Source organism: Natator depressus, chromosome 9 (assembly GCF_965152275.1).
Source record: "Natator depressus isolate rNatDep1 chromosome 9, rNatDep2.hap1, whole genome shotgun sequence".
Taxonomy (NCBI): domain Eukaryota; kingdom Metazoa; phylum Chordata; order Testudines; family Cheloniidae; genus Natator; species Natator depressus.
Genome location: NC_134242.1, coordinates 7605835 through 7631117, shown reverse-complemented (window position 1 = coordinate 7631117; position 25283 = coordinate 7605835). Strand labels below are relative to the sequence as shown.

Here is a 25283-nt window from a genome sequence, read left to right as displayed (position 1 = left end):
AATCACACAATATCAGGAGGGCATAGTGTTATATACACTTTGTAACTCTCAGCATTGGTTCATCGAGGTTTAAGATGCATCTTTGTAACTTAATTCCGAATAAAAGGGAGCCAATCAGGTAAATTGTTCTCCAGCTCCTATCTTAGATGGTGGTATTGCTGGACATGGTTGAACAGTTATCCCAATTCCATATTGGGCTGATTTCACATTTGCATATTATAGGCATACTTGGATCCTGTTGAGAAATAAAGCTATTACATAAGTCTCTTCATTAGACTACGTATGAGCTCTGCTCAGGCTTGTGCCATGATCAGAGACATCTGTTCAAAGTCAAACAGAGGAGAGAGGTCACTTTTTACACCAGGATGTTTTTAATCACTCCCTGAATTAAATATTGGCAGATATAGAAAGTTCATATATCAGCTATTTTCCCCAACATTTACAAGACTGGGTTCCGTGATGCCAGAAGCCGAGGGCCTTCATGCACAGTCCTGGCAACTGACCCTGTGAGTGCTCAAGTTTGCCCCCTTCCCAAAATCCATCTTTAAGAGGCAGCATTTTCTGACCCCCCTTCCCGCACAGATCAATGTCCCCTCATTTAGAATATGTGGCATCATCCAAAAAAACCCTGAGTGGGCAGCTTCAATGTATTCCCCTCACAGAATTTATTCCAGATCCCTCCTAAAAGGACAGTGGCATGGTCAGCATGCTTAACATATGACCTACCTATTAAGGATCAGCTGATCTGCTCCATTCTTGGGGGAGAACAGGGGCGGGAAGTGGCACAATGACATTTACAAGAATGCTGCTCCCGAAGGCTATTACCTGCATGGAGGAGGATGCAGTAGAGGGATGGATGGAAAGGACACATTCACTCCTGCTGCATACCCATGCATTACCCTGCAGTTGCTGACCCACAGATTTTTCCCCCAAAGGAGAAAAGCAAAGCTAGCTTTTAAAAAAATAAATAAATAAATAAACCACCTGGTTTGAGCTAGTGTGTCTGTCGCTAGCATGGGAAGCAGGATGAGAGAACGTCTGGTGTCACAGCTTGCACGCTCAGAACCATGCAAATCCCTGAACCAGGGGCCTTAACAAGAGTCAGGCATCTGTTCCCTTTTACAAGTTAAAATAAAACCTCACCCAAAGAGCCAGCAACTAAGGTGACAGAGAAGGTAGGTCATATGTGGGGCATAATCCTCTATACAGTACTTTATTCACTAAGTGTGTTTCTGTTATTAGCTAGCCCTCCGTGAGGTAGGAGAGTGAGTATTAGCCCCACTTTACAGAAAGGGAAAGACGCAGAAAGGTTACATGGTTTTGCTATGATCACAGTGCAAGTCCATGTCAGACCCAAGATTTTAACTAGCCAGGTGTGCCTGATGGTAAGAGGTTCTCCCTCCTCGAAAGACAGCACAAGTGCCTCTTTTCATTCCAGGCTGCCAAATGCCTTGGGCTTCCTCTGACAACTGTGCCTTCCCCTGCCAAAGGAGTTCCTGAGGCCCAACCTGTGCTTAGATCACTAAGCCATGTCTGTCCACCTGCCTTGCCAGTGTCCCTTCAGAAGGGGCTCTCCACAAGTGAGTGGGAATGAATTGTCCATTGGCCTCTTTACAGCTCCAGGAACGTCAGTAACTCCCAATAACCAGGCCATATGACCACATTTACACAAACCAGAAATGGTTCAAACCCCAAGAATTAGATTTACATGGAATTCGTACGTATTTGCCTGTCACCTCTACATTAGGAGTGAGTGGCTCCCTCCCAACGGATAGCTTATAATACATCACAGACAGGCCACAGAAGGATCTTGGACATTAGTGTCCTGCTTTTCCCTTGTGGGTCTCATGCTGTGCTGTGACTATCCCACGTAAGATGCCATTTCGGGGGCTGGGAATACACAACAATTAACGATGGGATTGTCAGTCACTTGGATTTCAGGTCCCACACCTACGCACCCTGCACTGGCATTGCTCTTGCTCTGCCCACCTTGCCAGGCAAAGCCTGGCCAGTAAGAGATCCCTCCCTCCTCCTCTAAGGGCAGCAGGAGTGCCTCTTCTCATGGCAGGGTGCCAGGTCAGTCTTGGTCGCCCTCGGACGACTCTTCTTCTGCCTCCTTCAGCCACTGGATAAACTTTTGAAGCTGCAGGGACAATGAAATGTAGTGAGGAAAAATAAACCCCTGAAAACACCTACTTTAATGAGACAACTGCAGTTTCTTGGCATTTGACCACCTCCACATTAGATGAGGGGGCCAAGGAACAAAAAAAACAGACATAAAAATGGACACTTAAATCCAGGTGGTGTGGGCAGTACAGACTCTTTGGAACCCCCAAAGGAGGCCTCCTCATGGCCAAGGTACCCCCAAAACCCTAATAAAAAGAGGCAAAGTCTTCTTGGGAGAAGGGAAGTTTGGACCCAGAGTTGTTCCATCAAGGGCTCATGAGAAGGAGGCATGACAGCTCCACCTAATTTTCAACAAGCCCATAAGAGGGGCAGTGCAAGGAAAGCTGTTGCTAGGAGAAACCTACTCCCTGACGGGCTGCTGAGGGTATGTACTTTGCTCATTTTGCCTTCTGAACCCTGTTTAAATAAGCAGCTCCAGGCACGGACAGGTTTTTGTAAAGGGAGTTGACTTCATGTGGGCTCTAAACTAAGCAGATCTGGTCTTTTCCTCAAAGAGGGTTTTCCTTCTGTACTGTTTGTGGGAAAGGCTTTGGAACCGGGCTTGGCCACATCCGGGTACAGAGATCCTACTGATGGAGAGGAGCTTTATGCTTGTTGCAGCACAAGCCAGTTATAAAAGAGCTATTCTGATATCAAGCCACTCAGTAGAGCCAGTGCTCAGCGAACCACGCAAATGGATGAGGAGAGAGAGCCAGGTACAGTAGCTTCAAAGGAAACATGTAAGGAGTGATAGTTCATTTCCGTGAAGCCCATTTCAAGTAGTTGCTGAGCTGCCGTAAGCCAATGCATTGTGTGTTTCATTACCTGCCCTGCTGAGAACCCAGCTTTACCAGAACCACCCCCGCCCCAAGGCTGACTGCAGCTGCTAGTGAATCCCTCCAGGACTCGGACTTACCTGCTGGTTTTTACGAAGCTGCCTGCCCTTATCAGATGCATCCCGCTGAGAAAACCAGAAGAGAATCATCTCCTCTGCCAGGATTTCCAGCTGGTAAAAGGTCATCAGCACCTGGACCCATCAGAAAACCATAAATGGGGCAACAGAACAGGCCGTTCTCCTGGGACTGGTTCACTTCATAGCCAAAGGCTGTGTATGACAATCTGGGACGCCCACCGCAAGCCTCAGTGGGCGAGAACAGGGTGTATATCATTGTGCTTTTATTGTCCCCAATACCGACACTTTCCCTGCTGACACTGAGCCCCTGAGGTGAGGTAGCTCTGATGCACCCAAGGTCCAAATCACAGCTCCCCTCACGGCTTTCAACTCCAAGGATGCAGGGAGGGGTATTTAGGAGTTGAAAGCAACAAAGGACCCCAAGGGGGCTCCACAAAGTCATCTCCCGCTCCTTGGTAAAGTACACTAACAAGCAGCACCGAAAGGGATCTTTCAGGAACCCCTTGTGTCCGCAGATCCAGATGCACATAATTCTGGCAGCTGCAGTAGGGAAGAGCACTAACTCTGGTTGTCCTAACCAGCCAGTCCTAACTCTGATAGTCACATCTGCAACTCAACCCCACATGGCCTTTGCTAAACAGTGCCTTACAGTGGGCGTCAAATGCAATTGAACATTTGTAGAATCAAGCTCTTGCTTGATGAGGGGAGGATGCTAATGCACTCTTGCTTGGGGGGCCTCATCACCCCTCTGTGCGCAGCCCGATGAGACACTTTGCAGTCAGTCTCCTCACGGCAGAGGACTGATAGAAGCTGGGCTACATGTGCCAGCTCCAGTAATGAAGTGTCATTTCAACTTCTGGCCACCAGGGAAAGCCAAGCTAGAACAATGGATACATGCCAAACAATCTCTGTCATTCAAGGACATGTTGGCTTACTGAGCTGAAGGCTTTTGGCATCAGTCCAGGCTAAGTGCTCATGCCATTAAGCAGAGGCACTGGTACCATGAGATAAGATTCCTCCTTATTGGGGAACCAAGGTGTAGGCGGGTTTTCAGGACAGCTCTCTTCTTGAAGTGACGGGCGTAATGCTGTGCAGGCACTTGCAGAGGAACTATTCACGGAAAGATTTCTAATTAGGGAGTTTAGCTGCAATTTTAGATGGCAGAAATAATCCATTAACACAGAGGGAGCGCGTGTGTGTGTGAGACGTGCGTTTAACACTTTCCAAGACTGAAACCTACAGTGGAAAAGCAGATCAGCCACACACCACCTTCATTTTGTTCATTGATTTCCACCCAGTTCAGCCTGAATAGGAAATCCCACCCTCTTTCCAGCCTTGCCTATCTCCCATCTTTAAGTGTGACAAAAGCCATTTTATACCCCCTCGCTTTTGGGTCCAAGGTGGTGGGTTTGGGTGCCTTCAGAGTGTGAAACTGGCTTCTCCTCCACTACAGCACCATGGAAGGGGTCCCTCTGGGTTAGATACTGCTAGATAGCAGCTCCAGATTTCATGTCAACCAGTATTCCTCCATAGCAGGGCTCAGAGGCCTGGACAGATGCAGAGGAGAGATTTTAATCATGTTCATAGATGTTCTTTCACCCACCCTTCCCAACAGACACACTAGCTTTCCTTTCCTGATAGATGACAAGCTGATGGCACCAACAAACCACAATTCACCACTGAGCTAGTGGAAGAAGCAGTCCTTGCTGCTGTGAGGAACTTACTTTGGCTATGGATGTGTGGAGGCCATCATGTTCCAGGAAGAACTCCTCAATGGCAGATAAGGCGTCCAAGTGATCTGATGCCCGCTTTATGTAGTTCTTAAACACTGGGGACCAGTTCTTCAACAGCTGCAGGAGGAATTAGGGTAAAGAACAAAGGCTCTTGGATTATGAGACCTTTAAACACAGATAATGTGCATGTTCAATGCAGTTCCTCAGTGGGAACAGACTGGTCTGGGAAAGCAAAGCACTGTAGAAAGCCACTTGCCCATCATTCAGACCACCTAATTACATACACAACACCTTCCCCAAGAGCTGAGTGATGTTAAGGGGGCAGCTGGGGTTATAGCACAGGACTACAAGGTGACAAGGCCACTTGTGTGTCTGTGTTTTCCTGTCTGTAGCATGAAGATGACGTGTAACTATCTTGCTGAAGTGCTTTAGGAGCTATGGATAGAGTGCTAGGTATCACAAATGAGTCATGGGAGCAGGGAACTCAAAGGATGTCACTTCACAGCAGACAATGGTGAACAGAGGTACCTCACTGAGACTGGGACATGATCACTCCGCAGAGCAGCTAGAGAAGGTCTAACTGAAAAGGAGTAACTCTTAAAAATAGAGCAAAGACTTAAGCTACGTCTACACTAGAGACCTTACAGCAGTGCCGCTGTACGGTCTCCTGGGTAGCTGCTCTGTGCTGACGCGAGAGAGCTCCCTCGTCGGCATCATTACATCAACGAGCGGCAGTGCTATGTCGGCAGGAGACCCAGCGCTGTCCACACTGACACATCTGTCGGTGTAACTTATGTCGGTCAGGGTGGTGTTTTTTCACACTCTTGAGTGACAAAAGTTTTACCAATGAAAGTGCTAGTGTAGACATAGCCTTAGTAACTGTACCCTGCACTGTCCGTCCCCTTTAGCTGAGCCCAGACAGACACAGCAAAATGGGCTGCCTCCCGAACAAATGCACCATAAGAGATGTTCCCAAAGGCTCAGTCCCCATTTGCTTGTGTTTGTCTGGAAGCTTCTTAGGACACTGCAGCAGCTACTAGAATCTGTTACAGGTAAAGGGGAGGAGAGATGAGAAGCAGGAAGCTGTCACATTACTGGCTGATCCCTCCCCAAGGTTTATTTTTCATTAAACCTTTCGCTTAGTGATTTTGTGCTGCATTTCTAGCTGAGAAACGGGAAAGTGGATGCTGCCTAATGGGGGTCTGGGCTTGGGGAGGAAAACTTGAGGGCAATGCAGGAGGTGCGCATCCTGATCCCAAACCACAAGATCTTTTACAGCAGGCGTTCTCAAGCTTTTTCCTTCCGAGGCCCCCCACAACATGCTATAAAAACTCCAGGGCTCAGTGGCAGGCAGGGGAGCTCCAAGACTTCAGCCACCAGGCGGGTGGAGTGGGCCCTCGGGGCTTCAGTCCCATAGTTGTGCCACAGCTTCGGGCTCCAGCCCCACAACTCTGGCTTCAGCCCCAAAGGGGGAGCTGGGGCTCTCCGTGGCTCCACTCCCAGTTTCAGCCGCACGGGGGTGCCAGGGCGCAGGCTTCAGCTGCGGGGCCCTGTAGCCCCCTGAAACCAGCTCACAGACCCCTCGTTGAGAATCACTGATTTATAGCACTAGAATAAGAGAACAACTGAACACGAAGTTGCCTGATTGATAGTGTGATGAGCCAGGGTGTGCAGCTCCCATTAACATGCTGTGGGAAGCAGGATGTTTAAGTCAGTGAAAAGAAAAGGAGTACTTGTGGCACCTTAGAGACTAACCAATTTATTTGAGCATAAGCTTTCGTGAGCTACAGCTCACTTCATCGGATGCATACTGTGGAAAGTGTAGAAGATCTTTTTATACACACAAAGCATGAAAAAATACCTCCTCCCACCCCACTCTCCTGCTGGTAATAGCTTATCTAAAGTGATCCCTCTCCTTACAATGTGTATGTGCCAGCAATGCCCCTCTGCCATGTACATTGGTCAAACTGGACAGTCTCTACGTAAAAGAATAAATGGACACAAATCAGATGTCAAGAATTATAACGAAAAAAGAAAAGGAGTACTTGTGGCACCTTAGAGACTAACCAATTTATTTGAGCATGAGCTTTCGCGATGCATCCGATGAAGTGAGCTGTAGCTCACGAAAGCTCATGCTCAAATAAATTGGTTAGTCTCTAAGGTGCCACAAGTCCTCCTTTTCTTTTTGCGAATACAGACTAACACGGCTGTTACTCTGAAATAAGTTAGTGAGTTCCGTTTCTTTTTAAAAGGGTTAATTTAAAAAGAGAGAAACCAATGGCTAAGTTCCCCTGCATGCCCATGGAGCTACATGCACTCTTTTACCATGTTCCAGGGATAGCAGCTCCCTCAGAGAATGAATGGGTCTGCCCACTGAGTGGAGATGACACAGCAGCAATAGGGATTTCTCAGGAGCTTTGGGCAAAGACCTCCCTCAGCCATATTCCTGGCTAATCAATACTCACTTCTCCCATCAACTCCTGGGAGGAAGCACCTTTGCCAGCGGGAAAGCTCGGACCTCTTCAATGTCACTGTGATACTGGCAGACCAGGTGCCAGTTCATGCCAAGGCCCTTTAGGCCTCACTGAACACTGACAAATGCAGAGCAGGAAATCAGTCTGGCTCACCTGTGTGTTAAGACAGGTATTGGACTTATTTCAATGTGTAGAGCATTTAGACTTTATGAAATGCTTGTATGTTGTCACATACATTAATCTCACTTATAACCTCTATATCCCATGCTACAAGGTAATACTTAAGTGTTTATTTTATAACTGTAAAATGTTTGTTCTGAAACTACCTAACTTACCAAACAGGAAAAAAAAAACTTCACCTAATGCAAAATGCTGGATTCCTACAGAAGGCGTTGTCTCCTGCCTATCAGGAAGGACTACTGAATCCAAATGGGCCATTGTGGAACAAAGACTTTCCCCCACAGCCTGAAGAGGGTAAGTGCCCAATCCCTCATCCCATCACAGCCTGAATGCTGGGGGAAGGGAATAAAAATACCCGGTTGAGCCAAATGTATTATTCCTTTGCGGCTTGAACTCTGAGGGGCAAGGATTTCTAAGCATATGCAAGGAATCCCCAGCTGTTTTGCCTGGATTAGCCCTAAAGCAGTGGTTCTCAACCAGGGGTCCAGAGCCCCCTGGGGGTCCCCGAGCAGGTTTCAAGGGGTCTGCCAAGCATGGCCAGCATTAGACTTGCTAGAGCCCAGGGCAGAAAGCCGAAGCCCCATCACACAGGACTGCGGCCTGGGCACCGAGCCCCACCACCCGGGACTGAAGCCAAAGCCAGAGTAACTTAGTTTTGCGATGCTCCCTTTGGCGTGGGGCCCTAGGCAACTGCCCTGCTTGCTACCCCCTAACACTGGCCGTGGCTTTTACATACAGAAAACCAGTTGCCGTGGTACAGCCGAGCCATGGAGTTTTTATAGCATGGTTTGGGGGTGGGAGAACTCAGAAAGAGAAAGGTTGAGAACCCCTGCCGTAAAAGATACAGAGAGTCTGCTTACTATAGAAGTTGCTGTTACCTTTTGAAAACCGACTAACTCGTGTGTGGATGATTACCTGCTTTAACCTTGTAAATAAGAGTCATTTATTTTTCCTAGTTAATAAACCTTTAGTTAGTTTATTACAGGATTGGCTACAAGTGTCGTCTTTGGTCAGAGATCTAAAAGTGCAAATTGACCTGCGGTAGTGACTGGTCCTTTAGGATTGGGAGTAACCTGAATATTTTGTAATTTTTGGTGTAAAGTGACCTGGGTGGCAAGATAGAGTGGAATGCCCAAGGGGACTGTCTGAGACTCCATGTTAAGGCCATATAGTGCCTGAGGAGTTTACACTTGTTACTTGGTTGGTGAAATCGAAGTATTTTGAACTCAACCAGTTTGGGGTTTGTGCCCTGCTTCTTAGTAGTCTGCCCTGAGCTTTGTATTCTCACTCCTGAGCCCCTCCAGGCAGCATGACAGCCACACAGGGGACCCTGGGCAAGTTTCCAAGCCTGCAAAGGTTGTGAATGCAGAGCACCCAGAGCAATTCCCAAGGCATAAGGCAACACTGAATGGCTCCGGAGTGCCACATTCCATCTCCTCTGCTGGTGGCAAAGTTTACTACAAAAAGAAAAGGAGTACTTGTGGCACCTTAGAGACTAACCAATTTATTTGAGCATAAGCTTTCGTGAGCTACAGCTCACTTCATCGGATGCATCCGATGAAGTGAGCTGTAGCTCACGAAAGCTTATGCTCAAATAAATTGGTTAGTCTCTAAGGTGCCACAAATACTCCTTTTCTTTTTGCAAATACAGACTAACACGGCTGTTACTCTGAAACCAAAGTTTACGACGACGGAACACGTTCGGGTCTTTGTGACTTCAAGCATCCAGCAGGGGGGAGGAGAGGAGATAGCGTGGGAAATACAAGTAGGATGATTTGTATATTATATCAATGACGATTGGCTCACAGGACAATATCTGTAATAGAGCACAAGGGTAGAGTGGTCCTGATGTTGCAGCTTCACAACTTAAGGCGCTACTGTACTACAAACAATCATCATCGTGGTTTTCTGATCATTTTCCCTCATTGCAAAGCTAATGGAAAAACCATGGGCTCAGCCCCATCCTTGTCCACCAGCTCCTCTGACAGGATGCTGCAGTGACGCTTCCATGTCTCTCACTTGCTGGACCAACAGCTCACTGCAGGATCCAGCAAAGAGCCGTGCTGTATCTTATTCAAACTAGGATCCCAAATAGCAGCAGACTTCAGGCATCCAACTCTCCAGTTGTGTTGCTTTCCACATACAGGGAGAGTCTAGCATCTGCTCCAGTGTGCAACCAGTACTCCTCTTTCATTAGGGTACATTTTGGCCACAAGGAATGGGACATTTTCAATTAAACCTTATAAGAAGAACTGAATTAATATGAACTGAATTGTTCAGCTGCTGCACATTTCCAACAGAAGGCATCTCCCAAAACTGAACTAAGTCACATGTCTGGATCCATTTGGGGAAATGTCTTTTCCCCCACCCTCCCCACCCCACACAATCACACTGCCCCACAGAAAACACAGGAGCTGCCCATTGTTGCTGCCCATATCCCACAAGAGGCAGGACAATCCAAATCAACCCTTTGCAACTAGGAGCCAGACTTGCTTCTTCTAAAACATGCATCATTGCAAGCACTTAAGGGTCACTCAGTCCAACACACACACACACATCAGAGGCCACAGCAGAAAAAGCGGGAACCTGTCCACCTCCTCCAAACTGAGACCAGAGGTCCTGGGACAAGCTCTCACTGAGGGTCAGCAGGTAACATGGCAGCCCCTTTTACACAGCCACATACACCCAGGGCCTTTCTAGGGGTGAAGCAGTGCCCTGCATCTTACTCAGAGGCAGCCAGGTCCTGCCTCTGTCTCTGCAGTGGACACTGGAAAAGTTACCAGTATTAGATCTGTACTGCAGGCAAGTAGTACTTCTGGTGACTGACCAATAGGACTGTGCCTCTTCTGGATCTATTCTCTAGGGAAGGGATAATATTTCCAGTCCTCACGCACAGGAGACAGAAAGCAGCATATGCTACTTAAACAAAAAAGTCTCTTCCAAGCCAGACACCCAGCTGAGCTTTGTCAAGTGGAGTTAACATTGTTGATAATTTTACTGCTTTAGGAGAATCAAGGGAGGCTCATGAGGCAGCAAGTTCCTTGAATTCCCGACAGGTCAGTCCCTAGGCTCAATGATCCTACAGCCAGCAGGTGGCTGGAGGACCCAGACCCACTCCTATGCACCAGGAGAGAAGTCCCAAGAAAGAACAGATAAGAAGTAGTCTTAATTTTCCATTCCCCTATCTTTTAGCTGCTGCTGAAGCCTCCTGCTCTCTGGGTTTCTTGACTCTCATGTCCCTCCAGCCTGACCAAAACGTACCTTCCCAGGCTCTTTATTTCTTTGTCTTCACCTTCAAGATTGTACCATTCTGAACCGACCTGTATCTTGCCTGCTGGCACAAACTGAAGCCCTGTGCGCTATTGAGTCCTTCTCCCACAGGTACCTGCCCCACTTACTGCCATGCTGTTGTGTACACCGGGAATGTTCTCCCCGCTTCCGCAGGCCATGCAGCTTCCCAGCTCCTTCAGATCCCACTTCTGAACCCCACACTCCAATGCCACTTTACTAGAAGGGTGTGTCCAGAGCAAAAACCAAGAGACTGCCAAGTGCATAACTCTCCATCCCATCCCCAGCCCTCTCCTAAGGTTCATGTTCAAGTACGGTGCTCAGCACAAAGGGGAACATCCATCTGTTGTTCCTGTAATAGCGCCTGAGATTAGTCTGATTTAACTCAGGGGCAGGGACCAGGGCTCCTCTCTCTAAAACACCATGTCGCAGTCAATAACAGAAAATATATGCAAACTGAAAGGAGTGGGGAGGTGTACTCACAGGAATCAGCATTACACAGTAGTGTTGGGGGTCTAACTCTGTGCCCAGCTGCTGCAATGGGAACTCCATGACCACCTTACTGAGCACCTGCATCACCTCCTTCAGGCCAATGTTATAGGCATATCTGTAAGGGAAAGGGGAGGGGTTGTCAGACTGACACACTTTCTACAACCATAAATCTGTGCAATCTGGCATCCTGCCTCCAGCCATGGCAAACCACTGAAGTCTTTTCTTCTATTGCAGGACAGGAACTTCTAAGAATTCCATTCAATTTTAACTTCCCAGCCCTGGGCCCAAGTCTTTTTTTAAAAAAAAAACAACATGTTTAGTGTACACATGCAGTCAGAAACACACCTGCATTGCAATGGGTCTCATGAAAGACCACATTCCTGAAGACCAAGTTTCAGAACGTAACATGCTGCCTGGACACTCACATTTACTGGTATGATGCAGGAATATGATGGGGAAAACAAGAGAAACAGACTTGTACTTGAGAAGTGGTAGGTAGAACACACCCAGTTAGACCCTGCGCTCCAACCCTCACCAATTTGATAGCTTTCAATGGGAGACAAACCAGGTCCATTGCCATCTGTGCTCAGGAAAAAGTCAATTGGTTTGTCTGTGTCTCTAGTTTATAGTCTGCTCCCAGTAGAGAGAAGACTTTAATGAGGCCCAGCGGGTTTGTTCTGCCTAATTATTCTCAGTGACAGCGGACAGTGGAAGGTGAATTCTAAAGCATGGACAAGCTGAGGTTACCCTAAGCATGTTAGCAGTGGAGATGCTAACAAGAGCAAACCAGAATATCACGAAAGCTAAAACCCATGAGCTGTTGTGTAAATAAGGTGGAAATGCCACACCACACACAGATTCTTGGCTCTGGACTTGCTGGTTGAACGTTGCAATGTATGGAGAGCAGCAACACCCTGGGTAAACTAACGTGTGGCTTAGCTCTAAAAGGACTGGTGTTCTCCCGTTCCCTTCATAGGCACCCAATGGATATTCAGTCCCTAGCCCGAGAGCTCATGGAACAACAGCTAAAGCTAGCTGGGGAGGTTATGGAGCGAGAACACTCTGCATCGCCTCATGTCACTATCTTCAGTTATCACTATCTCTTAAGCCCGACTGCTGAAGAAACTAACTGGATACTGATCGCCACATGGGCTAGTCACATGGTTCCCTTTCAAACCTCTTAGCATCATGCTCATTAGACAAAAGACACTTCAGAGTCAGGCACTGCAGCCTCAGGTGGAGCACTTACTTGAGAGAGTTGATTTCCAAGACCAGATTATCACAGGAGATGTTCTCCTCTTCACCCCTCTGCAAGGTACCCAGAACCTCATTCTGGAAAACTGCCACCAATGCAAGAATAGGCCATTAGATAGGAGAGGGAGAAGTCCAGCAAACAGCACCTCTCACTACAGAGAAACCAGCCCCATGACAGGAGCAGGGACAAGCCTACTAAACAGCTCCTCATTTCCCCTCCATAACCCAACACATGCCCACAGTTATTCCACCTGTAAGTAACTGTAGAGTACGTGTAAAAGTAAACACCTGCCAGATCCCACCAATTTCATCCTTAGGCACCAGTACAGGACTGTCTCATACTGCACCACGTGTTCTCCAGGGTTGTATGCAGACCTGTTTTAAAGGACTCAGGCAACAGGGCTTCTACAACTCCCTTGACAGGCTATTCCATGACCTAAGGGCTCATCTACGTGGAAAGTTATACTGGTATAAGCTAGGGGGGACTTTAAACTCATATGGCAAGACTGGCATAACTCCCTAAGTGGATGCACTTAAACTGAAAAATAGCCACTCATACCAGAACAACAAACTCTTTCCAAGTCACATAGGCTAAACTGAAAAAGCACTCATACCAAACTAAGAGTGCCACATGGGGCGTAATTCCAGTGTAACTACATTGGCTTAACTATACCAGTAAAACTTTCCCATGTTGACAAGTACTAACACATCTTGTGGCTTCTTGGATGTGCAGCAGGGGGAGAATTACCACAATAAGCTGCTATGGAAAGGGAACAGTCTCTGACAAAGACAGCCTCAAACAGCCTTTGGTCAGGAAGAGCGAAAGTCCCTCTCAACCTTCCCACCTGGGCCCCTATGCATGTACTAATCAGGCAACGGCACGGAAGAGAATATCAAAGAACTATAACAGGAACAAGAGAAAAGCTGGCCAGGAAGATTGGGGGCCTCTCTGAAGAGGGAGGCATGAGATGGAGCAAGGCAGGAACTTTCAGTGCACACAGTTACAACAGCACAGGGCTCACCCCACTACCCACAAGGTCAGGGCCCTTCCCTGCCCCTCACAGAATTCCCTCTAGGCCCAGGCCTCTCACCTTTCACGTCATCCAGCTGAGGAGAAACAGTCCGACTGTCTGGCTGCTCAGAGCCCAGGCTCAGGTCACTCTCTGTCTCGCTCTCTTCCTCTGGATTCAAGGTGGGGCCTGATAAACACAGGAAAATGTAACCTTTTAAGGGGCAACCCCAAAAGCGGAGGAGCTGCAGTAATTCCCCAGCTGACAAAGCTGGAATCCAGGCAGGTTTGAACAAGCTATCCTTGTATTGGATTTGCTACTTACAGATCCAGACATCCATAACCATTGAGTGGTCCTGCCACTAACTTGACGGGGCTTTGCTAGATCCCTAGAACCAGGCAGCACAGGTCAGTGATTAAAGCAAAAGCATCCCTCCCAGCCAAACTGCTCACTCGTTGCAAGGCAAGCAATGCCAGCAGCATGGGACTCTCAGTTGAGCTGGAACCTTGCAGAATAACAGATGCAGTCTCTGAGCTGAGCAGTTCTGGTGGAAAATGATAACATACATGCCCCCCCCATCCCCGAGGGGTGACAGCAGCAGCTCGGTGCCTGGAATGTAATGGGCTCCCTTCACCATTTAGACACAGGTTTGAAGTTTGTTATTGTGAGACAAAAGGCTGGAGCAAAAGAGGCAAGATCCGCGACCATCATTCAAAGAGCAAAGAGGAGCATTTGGTCAACGCAGTGCATCCATATACACCGTACTCTACATGGAGCTCAATGGGAGACTTCATGCCACCCAATCCCACACCTATAACTGAGACGCCATGGACTTCGCTGTTTGGCAGCGATGGAATTTGCCACGAGATCCATCACTGTTGTGGAATTGTGCTCCAGAATCTCAGCTGCCCTTTTTTTTTTTCCTCCCTCTCTTCAATAAAATGTATCTAGCCTTTATGGGTGGGAAGGAAGTTTTCCAAACATGTCCTTAGCAGAACTGGGGGAGTGACATCTGCCTGCGTCTGGAGACAGTCTGAAACAAGGGCTCCAAGAGGGATGGGATTTCCCCATTCAGCTGGAGTGTCAGATTTCTAACCCAAGGTTGTTCCCTCCACTCCCTCTTCTCCAGGGTTTTGTCTAATCTGAGTTTTGACATCTCAGTAATGGACTTCACACCACTTTGTTTGGGGAGACTTCCTCAGCCTGGTTCAACACATCACCTTCGATGACCTTAGATACTAATTATTATTTGTATTACTACAGCATCTTGGATCTCCGGTGATGGACCAGGACCTGCCTGTGCTAGGCGCCGCACAAACACAGAACAAAAAGATGATCCCTGCCCGTTATTAATGTCCCACTCAGCAACTTGCTGAAATCGTATACATGCGTTTCCACTCCCAGCAGTCTACATCAAACCTTTCCTCACCCCACAGACTCTGTCTCTGCTCTTCCTCATCCGCTTCATTCTCATCATCGGCCTTCCAGAGGTAACCTCTGCCCTCTGACCCCACCTCTGCTTTATTATAACCTGAAAGAAGAAGATGGTGTTTAGAAGGAAGGAAGCACACTGGGACAGCCAACCAACCTGAAATGGATTGGCCTCTAGTGGGGGAGTGAGGGTAGGGTCAGAATGACCTGCACCAAGCTGTGTCCCAAATACTTAACCCACGGGGGGAGGGCTGGGTCTCCCATCCATGAATACAGGGTGCTGCTCTCATTAACCTAGCCCAGTAGAAGACGACCATACTGTTCTTTCATCTCGCTCTACAGCAGCATGGCCTGGCTGGCTTGACACCCTGACTCTCGCACTGAATCCCACACAAGTGGGGACTGACAGAACCAATATCCCATGGGGGAGGAGGATTACGATCCAGGTACTCCCTGGGGTGCAGTGGAAGAGAATTGAGGGCCAGATGTCTTGGCATCTGTCCTGAATTGAGTAACTGTTCAAGCTGTAGCCTGTCATCTATAGAGAGCTCCTACCCCAAGTCAAGCGTCCACAGATCTTTATGATGAAACAGGAGGTTGAATGCTAGAGAGGGCAGGTAGTCACCAGTTATTTGACTTGACTATTAGCTTGGTATACTGGATATCCCTCTTTCCCCACTAAAGGGGCACAGATGCCAAGTTTAACATACGACTTTTGCTACCAGCTTTGCATTTCAGCAAATTTGGACCACAGGCTGGTCCCAGAGGGTGAAGCCCCACAAAAGACAGGACCCAAGGGCTCAACAAAAGCTCATGCACCTTTCAGCTTCACTTTGTTCTCCTCCTTGTTCACTCCAGAATCATCACTGAACTCATCGTCGTCCTCCTCCTCCTCATCTGGTGAGTGCAGCGAGATCACTGTGCCCTCAGGGAGGCTGATGTTAGGACCCACCACCACCTAAAAATAAAGGACGTACACATTTCTATAAGGAACAGGAGCACAGCTCCCTCCACTGCCACCTCTCATTTCCACCCCCCCAGGAGCCGAGGGCTGCCTCAAAGAGTCTCTCCTGGAACTGCTTAACATTGAAACATATTTGGAAATATTAGCGGTGCCTGGGCATGTAGCCTGCTAAATAAAACAAACTCCTTGCAGAAGGGACAAGGTGAGGGCAGTAGCCTATGCCCCAACCAGAAAAAAAGGCCTGGAGCACCCCTCAATCTAGCTGCTGGCCAGGTCCTCTCAGTTTCATACATTCAATGAGCAAGTCTAATAGCTCTCCAAGGGCATGTGGAGAACCTTGCAACTCACCTGGGAAGTCAGGACGCAGTGAGGATTTAATTTGACCTTCTCCTTCACTTCAGCCTCATCGCAGACAATAGACTGCCAGATCTCCACGCGGTCTGCTATGTGGACACCATTCCAGAGGAATGCTCCATCCAGGATAACTTCATCCCCTATTAAACACCACCACAAAGATGCTGAGCAGGGCAGATCACAGCTCTCACCCCGGGCTAGCACTTTCCCAATGCTGAATGCACCAGAGAGTATCCAACTCATTAGCTCCAGAACTAGAGGGTACCCTTGTGGCTCAGTGAAGGTTAGACGTCATGGCAGAGGCAGCCTCAGATTTCAGCAGCCACTCCTTAGGCTAAGCCAGGGAAAATAAACTGAGTTAAGGTTTCTGTAGAGATTCAGCAAATGCTGCAGTACCAACAGGCCTCCCACCTACAGTAATTCAGCAAACCGGGGGAAAATGACCATCTGTATTCAAGGCCATGAAGCTGGGACACTAGGAGGTTCATGGGGATGAGCATGGGATACAGAGATTTTCACCTCTAGAATACTGGTCTGAGACAAGCCCAGTAAGTTATTGTCTTAATATACGTACACGACCCCTCTTTCTTTTTCCTGCGTGCCAAGTGCCCTCCCTCTCACTTAGCTTGCACTCCTCACTATATGCCCTGCTGTGGGATTAGCTCCCACCCCAAAGGCCTGGACCTCTTTAAAAATTAAACACTCAAAAACTGTACAATATATACTAGCTTAACTACTTGTAACTCCCCTCCTTCCACTTTGGTTTCCCCAATAATCCCATTTCACCCACTGCCTCCACTCCTCTCCTCCCACAAAAAGTACCTTCGATCAGAACTGAATTCACTATAATTCCAAACAACATCAGGCTTCTCCTCCCCACACCTCCCATTTATGGCACTCACCTATTTTGCAGTTTTGACCGACGACACTGTTGGTAATGGAGCAGTTGCTGCCAATGACCGTCCCCTGCCCAATGAGGACGTTCTCGTCCAGCACGCTGCCGTGGCCCAGGCTCACCTCTGCCCCTCGGTAGATGTTGTGCTTGGAATGGGTATAGCTCTGTGTCTCATCATCAGTGAAGTTCATCTCTGGAGTCATAGGATAAACCCAGCGCCGGATGATATCGGAACACACAGCCTCGTACATCAGCAGGTTGGACACACGGGCACCATACTCCTCTGCTGTCACATGCATATGGATCTGGTTCCCCAGGACCTGGGAAACAGACAGAAGCGTGTCAAGGGACTCTTTGCAGAGGAAAGCTCCCTGCACCTGAGCAGGGTTCTATGCTATGTTAAATGTCACCCACACACTTTCCCTCCACAACCCACCCCTCTTCTTTGCACTCTTGCTTCCATAAAGACGCCTCTGCTACCATATTCACTAACCAGCCTTCTCAGACACGAAGGGCATTGCTTCCATGACACACTCAGACCCCAGTGACCTAAATCACATCCCAAATACTCCCAAACTCCAGCCTCCCAAATGCATTACAAGCCACAGTCACTATCACCCCAGTGGCTTTAGGAAGGCATCTCATTTGCACAAGCCTGCTCATTTGTTTCCAAAGACACCCACTACAGAACCAATATGATTAGCCAGGACTGGTATACAAGGAGATGCTTCAGGTCAGGGTGAGGGACATTGGCAGAGCTATATGGGAGGCGGTGGAATGGGAATACCAGGGTGGTCTTCAAGTCAAGACCCAGGGGCATCAGCAGAGCTCCGTGGAGGCAGCTAGCACTCATCTGCTGACATGACGCCTATCTCTAGCCAGGACTTTCAGATCCCCTATAATTGCTGAAATTCAACCAAACAGTAAGTCTGGAAAGATGAAAGGTCAAGTGCAATAAAGTTTTGTTATCGTTATTTGTATTATGGCAGTGTCCAAAGGCCCCAAACAGGATCATAGCCCCACTGTGATGGGTGGTGCCAAACTCAGGAGACAGTCCTTGCTCTGAAGAGCATAATGTAAAACATGGCACAATGTTGGTGGAGCAGTAAAGGCTGTGTCAGTTTCTAATTTAACAAGACCAAGCCTTCATATTTCCTTCCACATACAAGCTAAACCAGGAGCTGAGAGCAGGTGCTGTTGTGAATTGCAGGAGATCTAGTTCCTATTTTAACAGAGAACTGTTCTCAGCTCCCCAAGAACTTCCAGTGCCTATCACAACTTAGAACATGTTACAGCTCAGCACGCACAACTAGCTGCACTGACATAGAAACACCTCATCCCAGACAGCACACAAAAAGGTCCCAGCCACCCACTGAAAAGATAAGGGATAAGCCAAAGGCCCCTCTCGGGTCAGACAGAAGTGGGTCTCCCGCAATACCCCTCCTTACCTCCTCATTCACCAGCAAGCCACGCACAAAGTCATCCCGAGTCTGATAATCAAAGTTATCTGTGAACAACTCGGCCACCTGGAGACAATGTGAGGGCAAAACTCAGAGGACATTGCCAGGACAGCCCAGTTATTAACCCCGACCAGCCACTCCCAGGGAGCTCAGCAAAGTACAACACAAGAAGACACTGCTCTTGTCCTTCTCCTACTGGCATGAGAAAGGCTCAATCTCTTCCATGGGAGGTGCTGGGGCTTCCCATATCCCCTTCCATAGTGAACATTAGTAGAGTCTGGCTTTCAGAAGGGGTGGGATATTAATTCCAGCTGGTTGGCCCAGTCTAACTTTGTAATTTTGCTTAGCATGAAAGACTGAAGATCAGTTCTCCTCCTGACAGTGGAAGAACAGTTACTGGATCCCAATAGGACATAGCAGGGAACGCCCTGGACATTATTACCAACAAGGTACCAGCCAGCAAGAACTGACACTTCACTTGGTCCCCTGCCCCCAGAGATGCCATCTCTGCTATTGCAGCCTGTAACAAGCTCAGCAAGATCAGTTACTTTTCACCTTGTTTAATCTTGGACTAGTTCCTCCATTCATCTCAGACATGGACACACACAGAGGCGCTTCCTTTTGGACCTGTTTCCTCAGCAACAGACACCAGATGCTGAGAGTGTTGGGGCAGCCCAAGAAAGTATCATACTTCCTGTGTCCATGACATGCTCCATGCATGCAAAGTAGCAAAGAATGGGACCGGGGCTCTGGAATCCAGTCTATGCCGTAACAATGCAGTGTGCTTCTACCATGTGAGCAGCACTAAACCAGCTACTCAGAACACTTCAGCCCTCCAGAACTACAGCAACTCACCTGTGGGGAGCAGATGCTGATATGGCAGTCCAGCAAGTCATGGCGCACCTCAACCGTCTCAATATTGCTCTGGAACAAGCTCTGGAAAGAGAAGAGAACACAGTACAGCTTGAGTGCTTCTCATGTGGGAGTCAATCCAGAACACCTCTGCACCAGCTGAGGACAACATACTAAGAATGCACTGCAATTGGTTGGAAATCTGGAGAACACTCCACAAGTCACGGCCAGCCACACACACTGCACGTACCATGGGAAAGCGAAAGCGCTTCAGCTCCTGGGTTCTTTGGTAGTGCAGGACACGGTTCGTAGTGCTGTCCATAGCAAGGATGATGTCATCCTCCTGGCACCTAGCACGGTGACCTGGTGAGGACTCTTTGAAAATCATCGTCATCACAGACACATTCTTGTCCAGCTTACGGCGCATCCTAAACAGGAAAGGAAGAGTTTAAACAATGCCTCTGAAAAAGAGATACCAACGAGCTTGAACAAGCCAGGCCGGTGCGCCTTCTCCCCAGTCACCCACCTGTGCTCCTCCAGAGCTGTGGAAACATTGATGTTGGACACCACATCTCCAGAGACGAGGAGGAAGTCAGAGCGGACTAGGGACTTGGCATCGACGTCCCTTAGCACATCACCAAGTGAGCGGTACAGGTCTGAGGTCACAATGCGCACCTTGTTGGGAGAGGTGCAGCGGCACCATTTGGACTTACTGGAGGGGAAGAAAACAGGCCAGAAGGAATGAAAAGGATGATCTTCTACCTTAGGCTAGAATATGGTGCTCCAGTGTGAGGGGTTGTCTGTCCACACATATAAGAAGCAACCATGTTATGATGGCTGGCCCACTGTCACATTTAAGCATAGTTATTTCTGTAGCACAGACAAAAGAGGGTAATGCTCTGAGACGATAGCTTAGAGGACAATGACTTTCTCGTGGGCAAGATCTTGTGTAGAGATTTGTGAAAGAAGGGAAAAGACATGAAGCATTTATGCAAAATCAAAGAGAAGAATTTTAACCTGTAGGCAACAGCTGAAACAGGGAAGAGATGAAGCTGTATACTCCTCTTTAGCACACAAGCCTACAGATTACGGAAGCTAAGAACATTGTGTAGCAGAGAGTTGACCCCAGCCTGCTAAGTGCACTTAAAAGTGTTACAGAGCAAGGCCATGACTCCTCAGTGAAAGCCAGTAGTTTAAGGACCATCAGGTATACAGTGTTATTAAATATCTAACCAGGAAAGTTCTGCCTTTAAATACGAAAAAAGAAGACAGTCAAGACCCTCATGTATGCAGTCCTCAGAGAGATATAGCCCACTTACATTGCTACCCACATCCTGCTCTCCAATGAAGAAATGTTCTCTCTTCACGTGTTATTTACCTTGCTGTATTCTCAGCTATTAGCAACAGCTGGTGAATAAGGACATGCAGCAAGTATGCTCCCAGGACCAGCAGAAGCTGCTAAAGAGACATTGCTCAAATTATCTCCTCGGGACAATAATGGGAGTAGCATCCAGCTTTCATTAGCAAAAGGGGTCACTGTGATATAAGACCTTGGAAAACATTCCTTTACAGTGAGCCTCAAAGGAAGATGAGGTGTTCCTTACTGTAAATGCTCCTTTATCTCAGCAGACTTCCAGCAGCAGAAGACAAAGGTTTCTTCCACTCCAGTTGCAGTTAGGAACTCCAGGGTGTAGTCAATCATGGCCACGTTTGCCAGAGGAAGGAGAACCTAGGGAAACAGGACAGAGTTAGCTGAACCAACACTGTACACCAAACAAGGTCAGCGACAAGCCAGCTGCAGGAAAGACGACTCAACCATGTTGGAGTAATACGGTCACGACTCCTTGTCTCATGCGCTAACCATTAGAAAAAAAAATGCCAGACATGAGAGATGAAGCCACAGGAACAATGGTCTTCAGAACAAAATTAAAAAAAACAATTTAAAAAAAAACAAACAAACCACAGAACACTTACGCAGGTAATGTCAATACATTCCATCAACTGGAGAGTCAAGTGTTTTCTTGAAAGTAATTTACAACTGAAGGATCACTTATCAATTGTTTTGTATCCATCATTTTCAAAAAGCATCTTTTTCTGACAGTGAGATTAAAATGAAAGAGGATAACTGTTCAACCCCAACTGAGGTACTGCTGTCTCCTATAGCACCAGAGCCTTAAGATTTGGGCAATTAAAGTACTCTCTTCTTTCATTTGCTGATGATTTCATGGGAAACATTGCTGCTGCTCTGGGCAGTGGCTTAGCCTCTTCCCCATTTCCCACAAAGGCATTTGTCCCTCCCGTGAGAAAGGCAGCTGCAGTTCCTATATCATCACTAGCAAATGCAAAGCAAACAACCATAATGCTCTCTAGTCCCCAGTGTTATAACTGTTGTAGTTTGGATTTCTGGTTTATTTTTCCTCATTGTGGGGGTGAAAAAAACCCAAAACATTCCCGCAGAAATAGCTGGTATGTATACACTATGTAGAGTCAAAATCTTTTCACACACTCCCCCTATTTATGACTTACTATAATTCCCCCGGGGTCTAGACTGCAAGAGGGCTACAGGAACATTTATTGGCAATGTAGTTCCCTCAAATGAAGCAGTATCTTTCATTCACACCCAGGAGAGGCAGCACAAGATAAGAAAACAAACAGCTGCTGTTATTGCATTTGAAAATATTCCCTCCAAATTGTGCACTTCGAACATGTTGTACGTATTAGCTATTACTGTCACCCTTGTCTTCTCCCTCTCCACATTGTGTTCTACCAACCTGTCATGTCTTGTCTGTAGTTAAGACTATAAGAGCTTTGGGGCAGGGAATATTTTGTTTTAAATTTGTACAATACTCAGCACAATGTGAATTGTGCTGTAACTGAGGCCTCAGCATGCTACTGTAATACAAATAAAACTATTCAAAATAGTTTCAGAGCTGAGTTTGTCATTCTTCACCCACTCTCCTTTCAACAGTTCAGAAATTAATGCAGTGAAATCCTTCACCCCCATCACTCTCCTTTCTCTTTCAGAGTTGAAAGGTGTGCTTTTTGATCTGGAAAAAGGGGGCACAACATGACATCAGTCACATTAACCACTGGACTCCCGTTAGATTGCCTCATTTGAAAGCCTCCTCCATTCATCATAAACTGATCTTACAAGATATTATACATCAGTGTGTGCTCTACAGGTCTCTTTCCTCTCAAGCAGTTTCTTGCTGTATTTGGGTACTTTGCTTCTTAATATACTAAAATCCCTAAGTAAGGATTTAAAAAGAAATTCACAGATTCACCAAATATAAAGCAAGATAAATATAATCCAGTCACTCCTGTATTGAGCCCAATGACTTGTGTATGGCTAAAGCATGTCTTCTAAAAAGGGATCCAGTCTTGATTTTAAGACATCAAGAGATGGAGAAGCCACCAGCTCCCTTGGCAGTTTGTTCCAATAGTTTATCACCCTCACTGTTAATGTGTGCCTTATTTCTCATTTTTATTTCTCTAGCTTCAACTTCCAGCCATTGGTTCTTGTTCTGCTTCTCTCCTCTAGATGAAAGAGCCCTGTGAACGTGCTTATATGCTGTAATCAAGACATCTCTCAGTCTTCTTTTTGATAAACTAAACTTCAATCAACTAAAATTGTCTCCCATAGGTTCCAAAGGGACTCTAACAAATATTTTCTTGTTGGAAGATGTCATGGCAGCTTTCACCTCCAAGACCTGTCACTCCACCAGGAAGATCAAATGGGAGATGGTAATAGCATGCTTTGCATAGCAGGGCCTCTCCAGAACGCTGTATGAGCCTGGACACTTTCAGCACATGATGCAACATCTCTTTATTTAGCTATTTTATTAACTCACAGTGGCAATTAGTCCTTCGCTGGTAAACTACCTATTTCTTGTTCTTCTAGCAAAGCCAGTTAGATTGCTATCAGAGATGCAGAATGAGTGTTCCGGAAACATATTCTATTGAACTAAGGTATGTAAGGCCTAATCTACAATGGCAGCGCTTTAATGTGGCTTGTGTGGCCGCAGCACTGGGAGAAAGTGTTCTAAAAAACCCACCCTCATGAGGGGCATAGCTACCAGAGCTGGGAGCGCAGCTCCCGGTGCTGGTCCACTGTCTACACAGGCGCTGTACAGCGCTGAAACTTGCTGCGCTGGGGGGTGTGTGTGTGTTCACCCCCCCAAGCAAGAAAGTTGCAGCGCTGTAAATTGCCAGCATAGACAAGGCCTAAGAAACAACCAGATTGGAGAATAGTGGGTGCTTTATACTTGCATATAACAAATCAGTATCCCCCCCCCATCACATGCTGTTCCCAGAGAATACCACAAACAGGTATCTCTCAAATTGTTGTCAAAGACCTTTAGAAATACTCCCTATCCTTCCCCCTGGGTATATCAGTACAATTACCCCCCATTTTACAGACAGGGCAGTTGAGGCTTGGATTGCAGAAGGCTTGGGTTGGCCCAGGTTCCACAGCAAAGCAAGGAAAACGCCAGGAACAGAACCCACGAGTCCTGCCCTCTGATCCCCTGCAGTTCCCTGGGGCTCTCCGGGGCGGGGGGGGAGCGGGGTCGCCTTCCTCTGCAGCTTTTAGGGGGTTGGGGAGGATTTTTCCCACAGGATCAAGCTGGCTGAGGCAGCAGAGTTGGAAGAGAAATCAGAGCTGAAATGTGGGCTAGATCCCGGGAGGGTATGGGGGATCCTGCCTTCTCTCTGGTCTTAGGAGGGGCAGCAGCCGATTTGCCCTTCCACCGGGGCGGGAGAGGGGAGGGGGCCGGACTCTCCAGCTGGGGGGAGGTCCCAGTCGGTCTCTCGGGCGGGGCGGGGGAAGGGTCCCGGTTTCTCCGGCGGGGAGGTAGGTCTGGAGTCTCCGGCTGCGGCGGGAAGGGGTCCCGGCCGGACTCTCTCACCCGGGGCCGGTCCTTGGAGACGGGGAAGAAGCGGCGATTGAAGCTGTCCGCGACCAGCACGGCCTGCAGCGGGGGTGGCGGCTCCTCCTGCGGGTCCGGCCCCCGGGCCCCTCCAGACCCGGCTCCCCGCCTCCCAGAGCCCCGGGCCGCCATCATTCGTCTCCTCAGGCACGCACGCGGCCCCTCCGCCGCGTCCGCTTCCGGGCTGCCCCGGGTTCGGATTCCGGAAAGAGACGGCGCCTCGGCGAGGACACACCACCCCGCGCAGAATGCGAAGGGGGACCCCTGACACGCATGCGCGTGTTCTGGCTGGGTGCCCCTCAGGCAGGCTGTGCACGTGCGCTAGGGGTACCACGTGGGCAGGCCTCCTGGGCCCTGGAGGTGTGCGGGCAGCGCCTGGAGTGAGTGGGAGCTGCTGTTCGCATGGCTGCTCCTCCTGGCTGTGTGGAAGCCTCCTGCCCAGCCCAGCTGGGGCTGCCTTGGCCATGGCCGGGCTGGCTGCTTGCAGGGCATGTCCCCCAGGGCAAGGCTAGGCTGCCTTGGTGCAACCTCCAGCTCAGCAGGTCCCTGCCAAAGGGGCGTTGTGATTTTCCTCAGTTTCCTCTCAGGGCCTCTCTTGGGGACCTCTCTATTTAACCACAGTGGTGCCAACTCTGGTGATTTTGTCGTGAGTCTCCTGATCACTATTGTTTTCCTTAGAGCTCCAGCTCTCAGAGTCCAGTGGGTCTGTGTGGATTTCAGCCTTCATTCTTCAAGAAAAAGTAAGTTTCTAGCCCTGGTGGCTGTGGAGGAAGCTTCAAAACGTGACGCCAGTGCACGCTAAAGGGTCAAAAAGCAAAAGGCAAATAAAAAGAACGCTACAGCCATTACTCTTGCATAACTTCCTGATTTTAGAGCCAATCTCATGCTT

At 48.2% G+C, this 25283-nt stretch overlaps 1 protein-coding gene across 1 annotated transcript; it reads right to left on the bottom strand.

Annotated features, from left to right (window-relative positions):
* Window positions 1-242: 242 nt before the first annotated feature.
* EIF2B5 (eukaryotic translation initiation factor 2B subunit epsilon) lies at window positions 243-24583 on the bottom strand. Its single transcript, XM_074963428.1, has 16 exons — window positions 24374-24583; window positions 21071-21195; window positions 19993-20178; window positions 19717-19894; window positions 19470-19550; window positions 18603-18680; window positions 17162-17474; window positions 16254-16399; window positions 15761-15899; window positions 14940-15041; window positions 13592-13699; window positions 12496-12586; window positions 11238-11361; window positions 4804-4929; window positions 3083-3193; window positions 243-2143 (listed from the first exon to the last, which is right to left on the bottom strand). The coding sequence occupies exons 1-16, from the start codon at window positions 24527-24529 to the stop codon at window positions 2078-2080; spliced, it is 2130 nt and encodes a 709-aa protein (XP_074819529.1). The 5' UTR covers window positions 24530-24583; the 3' UTR covers window positions 243-2077.
* Window positions 24584-25283: the final 700 nt, after the last annotated feature.

Coding starts and splice junctions, on each gene's coding strand:
- EIF2B5 (XM_074963428.1), bottom strand. CDS start 24,529: ATGATGGCGGCCCGGGGCTCTGGGAGGCGGGGAGCCGGGTCTGGAGGG. Junction 15,900..16,253: donor ACTGCGTCCTGACTTCCCAG/GTGAGTTGCAAG, acceptor CTTTATTTTTAG/GTGGTGGTGGGTCCTAACAT. Junction 3,194..4,803: donor TCCACACATCCATAGCCAAA/GTAAGTTCCTCA, acceptor TGATGGGTCCAG/GTGCTGATGACCTTTTACCA.